Genomic DNA, 17,305 nt, shown 5'->3' on the forward strand with positions numbered 1-17,305 from the left:
CCTTGCAAAATGATCAGTGTAAAATTGATTTATAACTAAACAAATATTGCAAATTATTATTATGATTATTCTACATAAAACTCATTTTAATATTGATATTACTAACATGAATATTTAATTTAATTGTATGAGACGTGCAATTAACACAAATATTAGGAATTAAATTTACAATTTGGTTGATGTATAATAAAATGAAAAAATATTCAATCACTAAAATGTCGTTGTCTTTGTAATTTTGTACCTGTTCTTAGTTTTGTTGTTATAAATTGTGTAACCACTATTAAAACAAAATTTGTAAAGTTTTATTTCACTTTCACCTTTTCACTTCTATTCAAATTTCAAGCTTTACTCTTATTCGACTTCTTCACCATGCCAAAACACAATAAGATACATAAGAGCAGAAAGAACAGTAAATTATTTCATTTAGTGCTTTATATCAAACAAGTCTCTTACAAATTGGAGGCAATTATAATTACATTAATCATCAAGCTTTATTCAGAAGAAAATCAAAGAAGAAGAATGAGAACAAATATGAATGTGGTAAGAGACAACATCAACTATCAACTGTGTATATTTGAAAGTGAGTATATTTGAATTCTCTACTGAGATTTTGGTCATTCTCTCTGCTGTCATTTTAAAATATATTCATAGATATTGATTTTAATGTTGTAAAATACATTAAAATATGTATTAATATCTTAATATCAATGTGTTTTGAAAGTTCAGCCGAGGAATAATACTAAAAATTCAGTAGAGAATTTAGATTCGGATAAAATGATATTTGTCAGATGAAGAAGTAAAATAAAACATGACAAAATCTTGTCATGAGCACAATGTGTATACTATTGTACCTTCTTTTTACTCTCCCAATATTCATCTTCCCAAATTTCTACCTGTCTTGTTGAATTAGCTTTTCTGTCTAGAAATTGTTGTAGGCTTGTAGCATCATATGGAGGAGGAATAGTGCATGGATTTGAATGACTAGGAAACTTCACCATTGAATCTTCCATGAACCTTCTCTCTGTACCATTTAAAGCACATGCCATTGTTTCAGGACAATACTCCACAGCTTTTGGAGGTATAACTGGTTTGAACTTCAGGAGCTTTGCATATTCATTTAGCAGATGAAACATGTAATCATACACATGATCCATGTCCATGTCCTCATGAATGAATTTGCTTGCAGCCTCCCCCATTGCCTGTGCCTGCAAATTTCAGTGATGTTAAGACACATAGTTTTGTGTACAATAGAATGAGAAATTTTTCATCATTCAATATTCTATCTATATATCAAAGAAACATCTTGCCATATTATGTTGATCACATTAGAAAATTATCTCTTTTATCACAGAGACACTCACAAATAATTGTATAAATAAAATTACACAATAAATTTAGAATGGTTTAACACCTAAATTTTCTAGACAAAACTACAGACTTATTTCTACAATTTTTCTAAACAAAACTGCACACTTTTCTATATAATTATTTTTGTACAAAATTGTAAATTTTTCAAGGATGGACAATTGTCTCAGTTTTTTATACATCCCAGATACTTATTAAGATATGCTGGGAATTTAAAGTTTGAGAGTAAAAATGAGAAAGTTGAGTATCACATAAGAACGAATACCTATAAACTCATCGTTTTAAAATTTTGGGATAACAGTAGTATCAATTTCTTCTTATGTGTGTGTTTGTCTCATGTCTCAATGACATTGTACCTTCTTAGGGATCCTCTCTCTCGAAATATCCAACAAAATATGACGACAAAATAGCTTTCCTATCAATTTTATTATAAAGTGAGAGTGAGAGAGTACCTTGTCGGTGTGATTGTTGCCCCATTCGACGGCAAACTTAAGAGAAGAGCACTTGGTGTTGTCTCTAATGGGCCAATAGTGCTCCAATGGCACCATGCCTCGGATAAAAAAATCATGGAAGCGAGACCTAACATACAAGTTTGTAGAATCGCATGCCAAAATATACTTTTCACTCACAGACCAAGCCCAACCTTCTACATAAATTTTATACCTGTGTCACCACCATTGCACACATCATTAACATAGATTTCACACAACAATTTTATCAGAATGTCAGTCACAGAGTTTGAATCTTACCTATGTGTGCATTGGTCCCCTAAGTTGGATTGTTTGAACCCTTGTTGGGATTCTTGATCCCAGTCCTGTGACCAAAACAAAAACATGTAATAAAAATACAAATCTTCCTTTCTGAAATGAATTACAGAGCAAAAAAAATGGTGAAAAAGTGGGAAAAACCTGTATGTATAGGCGAGTGTTCCAGTCATCTTTGTCTGTGAGATTGCATGTCATAAGGTTTTTCCTAGTTGGAGTCACATTAGGGTTACCCTTCCAATACGCATATGGCACTCTTTCTTTCCACTTGGTTTTCTTGTTCCCATTTTTTATATCTTCTAGCACATATTTCCATGGCTTTATGTTTATCTCAGCCCTGTTATAACAAAATCCTAATTACAGTTCTTGTATATGAAAAATAATATTTTAATGACCAAATTTTAATTTTCTTTTACAAAATTTTAATAATCCTTTTCACAATTTTAAAAAATATTTTTTAAATAATTTTTATTTTATTTTTTCATTTTAAAATTATATCACTTCAAATTATAAGAAAAAATTGTTCGAAAAAAATTATCCTGATACCATTTGTAGAAAAAAATGTAAGCTTTCTCCTTACACCTTCGTAAGTTTCTTCTTGCATCCCATATAAAAAAAAACACTTCCCTGTCTTGTTCTTCTTTTGGTGCAATTCAAAAATAAAAATATTTTGATATTGTGGAATCAAAAGATTTCCGAATTATATGATTCAAAAGATTCATGAATTGTATAATTTAAAAGTTAAAAGTAATTTTTCAATTAGTCATTTTTTTTCTAAAAAATACTTCTTATGTAATCCAAAAACTAAAATAATTTTTAAATTTTAATTTATAATTTATAATTTATAATTTATGTAACTTAGGAGCTTTTTTTTAATTATGTCTAAATTACATAATTACAAAGTCATTTTTAACTTTCAGTTATAGAATTTGAATGTAAAAAATATTTTCAAAATGTATAATCTGAAAGGACAAAATAATGGAAAATTATTTTAGTATAAAAACACTGAAGGAAAGTTATGGGGTGCAAGAAAAAAACTGTAAAATGGTATTTAAGTTCGAAGACAATTCTATTATATTGTTTTAATTAATTTTATATTTTATTCACCTTTATGAACATCATTTATGTTTTACTAAGTATATATATATATATATATATATATATATATATATATATATATATATACTTTTTTATTTGAATAGTTTTTTTTTCTCTTTTTTCTAATTTTAAAATATAATTAAAAGATGTATTCAGATAAGATGATCATTAAATAATGAGTCTATTTGTTTCTAATTAAAAACTATTGTCAAAAACAAATTTGTTTTCTTCATCTACATTTTAAAATAAAATTACCTAAATATGTAAAATTATTAATAGTACGTGATTATTTTATCAAAAAGGTTTTGTTTCTTAGAGAAAATAAACAAACAGACCTAATAAAAAGACGCCACTTATAAGATCCAAAGATTTAAAAAATAAAGGTTTAATATTTCCTTTTGTACTAATCAAGATTTTTTTTTTACTATTTAAAACGCTTTGAATTTGATTTTATTAATTTTTAACACAAGTTAATATAACCTATATGTGAAATTAATGGTAATAATATTATGTCAGTAATACAATGACATATCATGTCAATCCTAATACCATTTCATCACTCGATTTTCTTAAAAAAATTAAAACTATACAAACACTAAACTATGTACACGTTACATTAACTATAAAGTGGTAAGAAAAAAATAAAAAAAAAATCGCAATAGCATAAGAAAAAGAGTTATTAAGCAAAAATAAAGAAAGAAAGAAAATAAAAAATTGGATTAAATATGTTCTTTTTGTCCTTCAAGTTTTACTGAATTTTGAAATTAGTCTCTCCTTGAAATTTTATACAAATTTAGTCCTTCATCTTTAAAAATGTATGGATTTAATTCTTTTTATCAAATTTTGTTAAGTTTAGTTAACATTTTAAATGTATTTTATAATAATATTTGATTTACCATTAAAGCAAAAATGTGTCGTAAAAAATTCAAATATTATCATAAAATGCGTTTGAAATATAAAATAAACTTAATAAATTTTGGTTAAAAAGACTAAATTCATATATTTTTAAAGATGAAAGACTAAATTAATCAAAAATTTAAAAAAAAAATACTAATTCAAAATTTCACTGAAATTGAAAAATTAAATAAATATTTAACAGTACAAAATTTGTATCATTTACTAAAACTAAATAAGATATTATTTTGAATTAAAAAGAGGAAGAGAAATTGAGTTTTAACACGTACCATCCCCAAAAGGACCAATCAGGGAAGACGATATCAAAGCTCCACTGGTCCGAGCAATAGCGAAACAACGGTGGAGTAGCAGCATTTGGGCCTTCAAACCTTCCCTTCGGTATAACGGGCCTATCATCACAATCAAACAAGAGCTCCAGATCAGGAATTTTACCGGGATACACCCTCAGCAGTTGCATGATGCCCCACAAAGTGAACGCATCTCTGGTCTGGATCGACTTCTTATACTTCTCCACGTACACCCTCCCGTCCACGATCACTACCCTCATGTGTGCCGTTCGCCTTGCCCCCTCCACCATTTCCCTCGTGATCCCTCTCTCTCTCCATGCCTTCAGGTCCTCGTGGATCCATTTGAAGTACGAGGGGCACGTGCGGGCTGGGCCCGTGGGCTTATGCGACCTAGGGTAGTCTCTAGGGCACTCTTGTGGCACGTGTGGTGGGGTGCACCTAAGTGGGAACTCTTGTTCTTGGACTTTCGGTATTGGCACGGGGGAGGGTTTCTTCTTCATTAGAATGGAAGCACCTGGAGAAAATGTCGACTTCAAAAAATAAAAAAAATCACCATGTTAGGATACTAGCCATTCAGAAACTTTTACCAACCATATAAATTTAATTAATAATCTAATTTCTATATTATGCTCTATAATTTATTTTTGTTTTTATTTTTTATTCAATTAAGTTTGTATTTTTTTTTAAATAAAATCAAGACTCACAAATATTGAGACAAATAACAAGTGGGATGTGGAGGAGGTGACCTCAAGTGGGACGAAGGAAAGAGATGGAGGGATGGATGGAATAGTACTTTTGAAAAAAAAAAGAGAGAAGAAAATAATAATAATATCCTTGATTTTTTTATTTAAAAAAATATAGTAGTTCAATTGAGTAAAATTAATACAAGAACAAAAATAATTATAAAGTTAAATGTATGAACTAAATTACTAATTAAGTTTAGTTTAGGGCTTAAATTTCATTATTAAATGGCATCAAACTCGTTTATTCTTATAATGAATGTGTTATAAGAATAAATTACCGTATAAAAGTGAGGATACTTTCTTTATTAAACTAATCATGAATTTTAGATTTAAATTCAATTTCTAATAATAATTATTCAAGCGACTAAAGTTTAGGAGAGCTGGAGTTAATTTTATGTGTTGGTGTTTTATTTTATTTATTTATTTTTGTTGATTTATTAGATGAAGACATATTATATTTTCTTTAGGTTCTTACTAAGATAAATCTTAATTTTTGCTATCTTAAAATTCTACAAACTGTGATTAATCTGTTTACACTTATGTTTAATTATCACCGGCAAACATTCACATTAAAAACCACAAATTCTGAGCATGGAATTTGAAAAGATTGAAAATATCTAGATGCATGTGGTTTTAAATAATACTAAACTAGAATCCAATAGCATGTAAAAAAATTGAGTTTATTAGACTCCATATCTAAAACTCGTTCAAAAATTTTCAAGCGCATCATCAATATCTCCATGCATGTGAGAAGAAACAAAAACCAGAAAAAGTTTTTGAATTTGCATGGTTTGAGAAGTGACTCACAGTAATGTTCCAGACAGTGAAAGCAAGGAAAGTGGCTGCAAAGAAAACCATGACAAACACCATTGTTCTGGATTTCCCCTTCTTCGACAACAAACTCATTTTCTGATTACTCGAACGCCCCCAGAAGAGTTTCAGATATGCCTCGTTGTCCTTCTCCATCTTCAAACACTGCTTCAATAATTAATCACTTTCAATTCAAGAAGCTTTTGAAGTTCTCTCTGTGTTTGATCATGGATTTTGAACAATGGTGTTTCTTCTCACAAACTGTGTTATTGGTTGGTTTCTGTAGCTATGTTTGATGGAGAGAGAGAGAGAGAGAGATGGTGTGTGTGGAAGAGGAAGCAAGAACCATTGGATGTATATCGAAATTGAAACACTTTCAACTAGTCAAAGTTTGAATTTTTGATGATTAAATAAATGCTATAATTAATATTATGTAAAGTTTTTACACACTATAAGAAAAGATTAACATGGCCAACAAATTAAGCAAGTTAATTATAAGAAAAGAAATATTAAAGTCTTATTATATGGGGAAAAACAATCTTTAATATTTGGTTTATGAATTTATGTTAAACATTGTCTTAGCCTTTATAGATAATATTATTCATCTTATATAATTAAAAATATGATAAATATGTTTTTACTCAAAATTATTTCCAAAATATGCTACCAAAGACACGAGTATTATACATGGTCTTTCTAACACAAGTATTTATATATATACCTCAATAAATACACGTCAACAATAAAAAATTATTTCAGTTACTGATTAAAATAAAAGTTTTAATTTTTCTTTACAACATACATAAATGTATGTAATTATTTATATTTCAACTGACAAACTGATAAAATAAAATAAAATATAAAAACAAAAGTTTTAAATATAAGCCATAGAATAATCATGAATTTTATTATTTAACAACTAAATAATAAGTTTTATTAATATTAATAAATAATATATTCATAAAATATATTGTATTTATAGTTTAATTACTCTTTTGGTCTTTGTTTTCATCGAAACATATCAAATTGATTCTCCAATTTTTTTTTAATTTTTAATTTGGTCCCGAATTTTTTGATGTGAATCAATGATTTTTCATTAATATTGACACTAGGATTATATTAATTACACCAAAAAAAAGAAAATCATTCTAATTAACAACTCTATAGTTTTGATGGAAAATCTTTCATCCCTTTCAAAAAATTTAACGAAAAAAAAAATCAAATAGTATCAATGTTTTAAAGAACCGGATTGAGATTAAACAAAACTTAGTGATTAACTTGATATTTTTGGACGAAAAGAGAGATCAAAAGAGTAATTAAACCTATATATGTTTATTCAATGTATAAATGCAATGCTCTTTTGTTGCTATTACGATTACAGTTGGTGTTGGTGTAAATCATAAAAACTTTCCATCAAGAAAATTCTTCTTGACTCAAATATACTCAAAGTAGTTTTTTTTTTTTTTAATATCTCATGAAACATGTGATGTTCAGTAAAAATCATTTAATTTATCTGACCCTTCAATCCAAAATTATATATATTCTCGATGTTATTGTATTCTATTTACGATTAGGAATATGAAATTTTATTTCTTGATTATATAGGAAGTAAAAAGAATAGTAAGAAGAGTTGTTTATAGTTTATGAGTTTACTAATAGAACAAAATAACGTGGTGATGATGTTATGCTATAACTTGTTTGTAAAGGCAATTCCACATTCACGTCCGTAATTTGCTCTTCAACTTAATCAGGTAATTTTCCATCGTTTCAAAGTGACGTAGAAGACTCAAAGACTCTCATTTTCAGCCTCAAAACAAGTCTAGTCCATAATCTCACTATTTTTATAATAATATATCTAAATTGATAAGTTTCATATTAGATAAAAAAAAAACTTAAGATTTTGGATCGAGAATAATGTCATTTATTTTATGTGTGTGAGTTGGACTCAATTTACTTTATAAATATATTTCTAATAATCCTTTCTCAAAATATCAATTAAAATTGACATATTTCAATTTCACAAAATCGAAATAATTCAATTTCACATAACCGAATTGTAAGATGAGATTTACACCCACTTATATATTGTGATTTCGTCTTATCTGTCGAAGTAAGATTTTCAACCATAATCTTTCTATTATCAATATCAAGTTGAAAGAAAAGGAAGAGTGAAATTGTGAACATCGTTTTGTTTTGACCCCACGTTTTTCTCCGTCAAACACAAAGACACACATAAATTACAGTGGGAAGAGTGGGTTGGAAGAAAAAGGAAAGCGAAGAATGAAAAGTCAGCAACGAATGTTAATTTGATTAATATAATAATGTGAGAGGAAGATGCCAAACTAGGTAGAAAATTCCAGTAGTTAATTAGTTCTAAGTGGTCAATTACTTAGAAAGTGGGGCAAATTATGAGGCAAATAATGTAACATAATAGAGCATTATTAGTTTATGAGCTATAAACTCTGTCTATGGCCTTCTCTCTAGTTCAGCAACCACGTGCTCACATTCTATTCAATTTTCAATGTCAATTTTATGCAGATATCATTCACTTCATGCAAAGTACATGCACATGAAATAAAGAATTTGGATTTTTGGTGAGATTTTTTGTGTTGTTTTTTTATTATATTTTTATAATACACCGATTACCACTAATTTTAACGTTTTAAAATATATTAAAAAGATATTTAAAATATTAATACAGTGTATTTTTAATGTTCTAACACAAAAAAAATTAATAAATAATATGGACTCGAAATAAGGATAATGAAGATTCATTAAATAGTTAGGTTGGTTAATTATGCATTTCACCAAATTTATTGAATAATACAAGCTATTAGGTTGTTTTAACCTAACTGGGAAACCGTAGCAATTAAAAAGCAGAGAATGTGCATAAGTTGCAAGAATCAGTGGAGGACCACCATAAAATGAGGCTAAAAAGGATTATAGTTACAAATAGTTACACATGTATTTGGTGAATATCATTTTTGTGTATGTTAATTTTACACCAATTTACCTGTTCAATTTGATTTTTTTTTTTTCATTTAAGGGTAAACTCAATTTTGTAACAAGATTAATTACCTTCAAACTACGTTTACACGTTAAAACTTTTGAGTTTTAAACTCAATCTAGAAAAAAAAAATTAATGCAAAGATACACGGTTTGGGCAAATTGAGGATGGAGGAGATGACGTGATGTTTGGGATTTATTTTTTTTAATTTATTGGTTGACTTGAAATGCAGAGTGAGTAGACAGTAACGTGCACCAAACTCAAAAGGAAATTTTGCAAACGACAAATAGACTTTAAATTTTGGACATCGACGTCAATGCACACTCCATGTGCCCATTTCCCAGGTTTTCATACGAGGTGGTCCTTGTCTATGTTAATTATCCATGTCTTTTAACCAATACTTGGCAATTACTTTTTGCACCACAAATTTTATTTCTGCGTTCAAAGATTTTTGAAACAAAAGTTTTATTGAGTATTAAAAAAATTTAATATTTTTCACACCGGTGCAAGAAGGACTTATCATCAGTTATATTAAAAATGTTCACTGTTATTTTTGTAAATATTTAATCTAAATTGTTATAGGATACTAGGATGATGCTAGGATGTTAAATAACATCAAACTATCCTAGGTCTAACATCATTTAATGTCTATTGTAAAGAGTTTGACATCAATTTGTCTTTTAAAATTTCAGAATCCTCACCTTTTTCTGTTTTGTTTGTGCGAAACCTTCTACCAAAGTACAATGACAACGTCAAACTTGAAGGAGCAAATGTTTCAACCTTTCACTCTATCTTGTCATGGTGATGCTTGTTTTGGCTCAAACTTTCATTCTCCCCGATTGTATTTCGCATAAAGTTGGTGTTTTCATTCACTAGTCATTGTTGTATGTCCTAAAAGTTGCATTTTTGTGTTTTAGATTATTTCTATTTTGTAAAAATCACTAAAAATAGTAGAAAATGATTTTTTTTTACTCGAATATTTTTGTGGTAACTTCTATTAAGTTGTATTCAAATGTAAAGTGTTCAATACCGAAAGATATTGGTCACAAAAATCAAAGTTGTGAATATTTTTTATGGTAACTTTTGCTACAAACCTTTGGATGAAGATACTCAAAAAATGAAAGTTGTTGGAAAAGCGGTGACAAACACGTTGACCAATACCCAAAGAGAATTGTGGTTCGAAAATTTTCAAAAATTCATTATTTAAGGTATTTTTTATTTCTTAGTATTTTTCACCCATTTTTTTATACTTTATACTTTTATTTTAGATACCCATACTACTTCTATAATTGTGGAAATTTTTGTAATGTATTCTTGCATTGTATAACGATTTTTCATGTTTTAATGGAGGAAATATTAGCGAAAAGAAAAATCCCACAAATTGACATTTGTTGCCTATGTAACAGACATCGATTAACGTCTGTTCTAGATGTAACAGATGTTAGTTGATATTTGTTTAGACGTAGGAGAGGTTAAATTGACGTATGTTGTCTCTAAAATAACATACGTTGAAATAGACGTAACAGATGTTAAATTGACGTCTGTCGTCTCTAAAATAACATACATTGAAATAAACGTAACAGATGTTAAATTGATGTCTGTCGTCTCTAAAATAACATACATTGAAATCTTTTTTTGTGTTAGTGTCAATTGAGTTCTTACTATTTAATTTTTCTATTATCTAGATAATATGATTGTTATTTTATGTGATCACATTGCTTAGTTGTTGTCACACGTAATTTTATAATTTTACGACTATTAATTATATCACAATTTTCAACATCAATTTCAATTACTAAAAATTTTCTCCTTTTTTCATCTAACCCATCGTCAATAAATCTCTTCATAAAAAAAGAAAAAAAAAATCCTTTCATCAATAAAACTCATCAACCTTACTTACAACAAGTTTAGTGTAGGAATACTTGGCTCAACAAGAACGCTACAAAATCTACGGTATATCTAGTTGGACTTCAACCACACTCATAAAATCCTATCTTCGACTATTGCTAGCAGTTGCATGTCACCTCAAAGGACAACACTCTCATCAGACTTCTTCCTCCCACCCTGAGAACCATGTCAAAGCTTCAATTGTTTTCACTTTCACAAAAGCAAATTTATAATTTGAAACCCACTCCGTAAACGCACCTATGAAGCATGAAGTTTATCTCCACTTTGAGACACAAATTGGAGAATGTGACATGTTTTGAAGGTTTTAGATGTTAAAGAGAATCACATTGTTCATACCAGTTTCTCTCGTGGTTGACACCAGTGATGACAACAGTGATGACAACATCAAAGCCCATGCATGATCTTTCTCGAAACTTTTTTTATTAGTTCTCTATCAACAGAGAGATGCTCGATAATTTCTTTATTAAATAGATTGTAATTGAGGTTGAAACTTTATGAATATTAGATGGTAAAAGAAGAGAGAGATTATAATAGTTGAAATTGGTGATGAAAATTGTGACATAAATGATAATTAAATTATAAAATTATATTATAAAATAAAATATGTTAATAACTGATCATACAACATAACATTTACATCACACAATTAACAGAAAAATTAAATTAAATAATAGGAATCGATTAATATATTTTTTTTAATATTCAATGAACAACAAAATTCTAATAAGAACTCGATTGAACATTTATTAATTTATCAATGACATAAAAGTTAGTTAAAGCTTAAAAGATTATTTTGAAATACAAACATATATATATATATATATATATATATATATATATATATATATATATATATATATATATATCAACATATACCTTCGAGATTATGTAAACCAACAATATATTCAAAATTACATAATTCAAAATATATTTTTATATTTCAAAATTGCATAATCTAAAATGATTTTCAAACAATGTAATATAGTTTCACGTTACATAATTTAAAATATAAGAATTGTAACGAGGCAAGGTGAAGGTGAGTGCGAATTTCACTTCTCCATCCTTTTCACCAATTTTTTTTTTTTTGTGTCATCCTTATCTTTATTTACACTCATATATGCTCCTTTACTCTTCCAAATATTTTTTAGAAACATCCAAAAAAAGAAAAAACATAATAATATTCAGCATCAAAAACATGCGTATTTTGTTAACCAATGCTAAACATATTACATAAATATCAAGTAATAATTGGATAAACGTCAAGTATAAAAAAGAACAAAAGTAATCAAAGATATATCTTAGAAATAAATTATAGAACTAAGAAACAAAATTAAAAATTAATCTAATTATTTTAGATAAATTAATAAATTAAAAATATTTTAGTAAATTTAAAATAAGAAGATATGAAAACAATAATGGGTATAGAGCCGATAACAAAAATTCTTCATCAAATCGAAACAGATTTAAATAATACTTACAAAAACGGTTCACTTGTTATTCTTACCAAAATACACATCTAGATTTTCTTATTACATAATCTAAAATACATTTTCAGATCACACAATCCAAAAGTATTTTTCATATCGTACAATTTAAAATGCATTTTCAGTTTCACAATCCAAAACCATTTCAAATTATATAATCCAAAATACATTTTCAAATTCAAAAATATATTCTGAATTATTCAATCTATAACATACTTATGCAATCTAGAACACATTTATGAGTATAGAATGACACGATTCAAAATAAATTTATGCATTATAAAATGTTTACAGTCCAGTCCATGTATAATTTAAACTTTTTTCTACACCTACGAGGAGAAGGTATGGAAGTGCTTTAAAAGAAAGGGTTAAATATGTTTTTAATCCCTTAACTTTCAGTAAATCTTTAAATTAGTCAATTTCAAAACTTTGAACCAATTTCGTCTTTCATCTTTCGAAATACGTGAATTTAATCCTTTTAATCAAATTTTGTTAGGTTTATTTGATGTTTCGTACACATTTCATGATTATATTTGAGTTGTTCATTATGTTTGATACAATTTTGCTTTAATGTTAAGTCAAATAATATTATGAAACACACTTGAAATGTCAAATAAACTTAACAAAATTTGAATAAAAATGACTAAATCTACGTATTTCAAAAAATAAAGAACTAAATTGGTCTAAAGTTTCGAAATGGACTAATTCCAAAATTCATTGAAAGTTAAGGGACCAAAAACATATTTAACCCTAAAAGAAATACCCCCAAGAGTTTCCAATAGTGATAATTCGGATTCATTTGACAATCATGAAAGAAATAGATAATCAAGTCCTTGTTGGCCCAAAAATACAGACTTCATAACCATCAGTCTCCTACACTGGACAATGATTTCCTAAACATCCCCCTCCACTTTTCATCTTACCACCCCTTTTTTGATTCATGAAACTTCTATTCTACCCCTCTGTCTCTTAGGATGTGCAACCATGTCCAATTGAGCAACATTCTCATATTACAGAAGTTGGATGACATAACCAAAGATGGAGTTTAGACAGATAAGTAAATGTATTATTCTGAAATGGGGAATGCCTCACAATCTAAGGGTTTCAAGAACCACCTGTTAAAAGGTGGCTTCCCTTTGAAAATTTTGGAAGTCAAATTATATTCTTCAGCTCCATCCTGATGATTAATCATGCAAAACAAGACACAATTATTAGGAGTGGACAAAATGAACTGCACTGAACAGAACTGTTAAAAACTGTGGTGAACCCAAAAGAGAATGTGAAGAACATCAAGAATACCTTAAGTTCTCGGTAGGTAATCCCATTGGCCAGAGAACTGCTCAATTTTTCCCTTCTCAGTGGCAAGAAAACCTCCAGCAACCTCTGTCTGGAAAGACAATAAATTTATTACCACCTCTGATCTTTTATTAATTATAATTAAGTAACTTAACCATCTTTATTGGTCTTGAGAAATTAGTTACTTGTTTATATAGGTTTTGGAGGTAGCAGTAACTGTAATGTTATTAGTGATTCACAAAGATTTCTACCACATACATGTCAGTGGCACTCACTTGCATAAAGATGACTGTGTAGAAGGGTAGAGTGCCCCTTTTGCAGAGGTGCCTTGCTTTCTTCCAGTGGTTCCCAGGATGACTTCATGCAACCCACATTCATTCCAGCATATAGAATATCTGCAAAGTTAATCATTCAACTAAATGCAACATCCATCCATAAAGCTGCATTAATTTCACAATTCTCCAACATTTGGCGTATGTACCCGCATGTTAAGGTGTTGGCAGCACTCTCAGATTGCTGAAAGTCCTTTGGTGGTACTGGTGCGGCGTGAAGTGTCGGCTGTGAAATGAAAAAAAGACATACAAGTCAGCATCCTACAATGCGCTTTTCTTTCTCACTAAGATACCAAATATTCCTCATACCTGGTTCACCAGAAATGGAGATGTCAGTTCACTTGATAAGGGTAGGATACGTTCATACAAAGCTCTTTTCAAGTTATCCTCAAAATGAAAATTCCCGGGACTGTTAATGGGAAGACCAACAGTGATTGAAGAAAGATATACAGGTTGAAGAAAGTAGGAAAGCAATGCTCCTGCACTAAGAGTAACAATGTCACAACACTTAACTAACTTGACGGAAATACAATCACTATTTGAATTTGTTGGGTTTTTTTGATGGGAGACACCAGATAGATTTGAGACGTATAAGTCATGAGTAAACTCAAACACCACCTTCAACCAAAAACCTAAAGTAACAAGATTGTAAGTCTTTTCACCTTATATGTTGTTTATCTTGCATATTATTACCCAATGTGAGGCTCCAACTCAAACTTGACTCCAATTATATCCACATATCTAACACTATCACACAAATTAGAAACTCTAACTTTTATGTTTGAAAAATTGACAAAATTGATATTCATGAAACCTCAATATTGTGTTTACAACCAAATTAGACGTCTACGCTTTAGTAATACAAGTAAAAGATTTATGGAAAATAAACAAGTAAAAATAAAAGAGTCAAAATCATACAGCCAAGTATAGTTGATGCAGAATATTTACAAGTATACAAACAATAAAAATGTCAATCTCCATGATGATTCGTTTGCTGTATTAAATTGTTGTAGAACAGGAGTATGTAAATATCACATCACAACTAATTTTCAAGCAAGAACTACCAACATGTAAACATCCATGGTTTAAACATATCTAACCTTGAACACCAACAACATTCCAACGAGCTATCTTGTCAGAGCAACTAACTGACAACGTCGTATCACCACGACCCGGCTTCCTCTGGACCATCCCCTGTTGGTTTAAAGCGTTGTCTGGAATTGATGAGAAAAGTATTTCTCTTCAGACAGTCAGACCAAAATAAACAGCAGCAATATTTCAATTATCAATGAAATATAAAAAACCACCATACATCAAAACTTGATAAAAATCATCATAATCCAATAATTGAAGTATAGAAGGAAACAGAGTTCAGAAAATATATTTTCTATTAAAAAGCTCAGTCTCATCTGTCTTTAAGGCCCCTCTGACCTCAGACACTTCATAATTTTCACATAAAATGTTAAATGTTGTAAAACTTAACCATGGAATCGAATAGCATACCCAAAGGTGAAGTTGAATCTCTTTCTCCTAAAGGAACAGTTTCCAAAGGCGAGACAACCGAACTCAGTGTAGCATCTCCACCTACAAAATGGAACACAAATGGAAATCACCCTTGAACCTAACCAACATAGGGTCACAGATAAAGGAGGAAAATTTGATCAGATAGAGTGAAAGGGACAGAAAGATAAATTACATGGTAACTGTGATATGTACATATGTAATTTCCAATCCTTCCTCAAAGTATATTTCGCTTTATTAAGACACCCTGTATCTAACTCAAATGGCAAGTTACCATCATCAAATTTAAACCGTTTGCCTCCATTGGTAGGTCCGTGGTTACCATTAGTTTCTGTAAGATGTTGAATCTGTGTATAGAAGAACCTGGTGTGAATAGAAACAAATGAAATAACATCTCCTCACATAGCAAGACATTATATTGAGGACAAAAATTATATACATTTTCATTGGTATTGCTGTAAACTCTCCAATAACAATTGGATTTTCATCACAATAATCCACATAATTCTGTAAACCTTTATTACGAAAATATTTCAATTCTAATTAGAGAACATTACAAACAACACAAGGATCGTATAGAAGTTTTGACCATATAATTCATCACAAACAGTAGTAGTACCCTGCATTACAATTTTACAAAACTTAAGTAAATTGTACTGCAAACATGACACAAGCAAACCTTCACTATCGGTATTCAAAACTGAAAAATCGATGGATATAAAGTGCTGCATAGTTATGATACAAAAGAAAGGAAAAAAAAAAGGCTCTCAAAAAAAAAGACAAAGAAGTTTCAAAAGGATAGCAATGAAACCTCATCAAAGCTCTTCGAGCAATGACTTCAGCATGCGAATCATGAACAACATCACCACAAGTTCGCAAGAGAGAGCGCCCAATGCACTTTGTTCCCGTTCCAATTGCAACAACCTTCAAGTCTTGGGAGAAAAAATAATGAACTAGTGAACTCCTTAACCCGAAAGAAGGCTTTTTTTTAGAGAGAAATAAGAAAAAAAAAAGTGAAATTTGGTTAGTGGGTGATCGTTATGGTGGAAAGAGGAAGAAGAGAACCGTTGGAAGGAGAAGAGAGAAGGAAAGCAGCCAAAACAGTGACTTCACGGCCTTGAGGTTTGCCCTTTTTGGGAAGAGAAGCGTAGAAAGAAAGAACCTTTTCCGATACCCTTTGGCCCCAATTACTTTCCTCAGAAGATGAAACTGAAACCGCCATAGAAATGGTTGAGGTTCACCAAACCAGTGCAGTAACTCTGAACTCTGTGTAGTGAAAAATCAGAGAAGAAAACCCCAACAGCATTGGCTTGGCTTAATCCTCTACTATTTTTTTATTAATTATTAAATGAAATGTTAATGTTAATTGATCAAATATTATTAGTATAACTTTTAAAATAATTAGTGTAAAAAATAACAATTGAACTCTAAAATGTAACCTCTTGTAAATAAATTATTTATTCTAATCCTCTTTTTAAATTACTCTTTTTGCATGGAAAATGTTTAAGATTAAATTTTTTTCTTAAGTTTAATTAACTAGTGTGTTGTGTTGTGTACAGAGTTCTGGGCTTCTACTCAATGACCCAAACCCAATTTGAAATTCTGCCCAAAAAGATGGCTTACTGTATTTTGTCAGGGGGCTTTTCCCTACACCTCCAACAATCTCTCCTGTACTCCCAAAATCAAATCTATTTCCATGTTTACCCATGGTAAAATATAAGAGTTACTGTCTCTTTTTACGCAGCATACTCCTGCACCCCAAAAGCGCCCTCACG

The 17,305-nt window shown here is 29.5% G+C and overlaps 2 protein-coding genes across 3 annotated transcripts; both read right to left on the bottom strand.

Moving 5' to 3' along the window:
- Positions 1–409: 409 nt before the first annotated feature.
- On the bottom strand, positions 410–6,317 carry LOC114166088 (protein O-glucosyltransferase 1-like). Its single transcript, XM_028050748.1, has 6 exons — positions 5,980–6,317; positions 4,412–4,959; positions 2,274–2,466; positions 2,115–2,179; positions 1,818–2,028; positions 410–1,205 (listed from the first exon to the last, which is right to left on the bottom strand). The coding sequence occupies exons 1-6, from the start codon at positions 6,136–6,138 to the stop codon at positions 843–845; spliced, it is 1,539 nt and encodes a 512-aa protein (XP_027906549.1). The 5' UTR covers positions 6,139–6,317; the 3' UTR covers positions 410–842.
- Positions 6,318–13,096: 6,779 nt separating this feature from the next.
- On the bottom strand, positions 13,097–16,836 carry LOC114166262 (tRNA-specific adenosine deaminase TAD1). 2 transcript variants are annotated; one of them, XM_028050980.1, is made up of 10 exons: positions 16,596–16,833; positions 16,342–16,462; positions 15,706–15,893; positions 15,513–15,593; positions 15,110–15,223; positions 14,319–14,488; positions 14,159–14,235; positions 13,953–14,072; positions 13,681–13,768; positions 13,097–13,558 (listed from the first exon to the last, which is right to left on the bottom strand). In XM_028050980.1, exons 1-10 carry the CDS (start codon positions 16,750–16,752, stop codon positions 13,448–13,450), a joined length of 1,227 nt encoding a protein of 408 aa, XP_027906781.1. In that variant the 5' UTR covers positions 16,753–16,833; the 3' UTR covers positions 13,097–13,447. The 2 variants fall into 2 exon arrangements, with proteins under 2 accessions (XP_027906781.1, XP_027906782.1); XM_028050981.1 differs by lacking the exon at positions 13,097–13,558 and having other exon boundaries at positions 13,680–13,768; positions 13,936–14,072; positions 16,596–16,836.
- Positions 16,837–17,305: the final 469 nt, after the last annotated feature.

The sequence above is a fragment of the Vigna unguiculata genome, chromosome 10 (assembly GCF_004118075.2).
Source record: "Vigna unguiculata cultivar IT97K-499-35 chromosome 10, ASM411807v1, whole genome shotgun sequence".
NCBI classification, from domain to species: domain Eukaryota; kingdom Viridiplantae; phylum Streptophyta; class Magnoliopsida; order Fabales; family Fabaceae; genus Vigna; species Vigna unguiculata.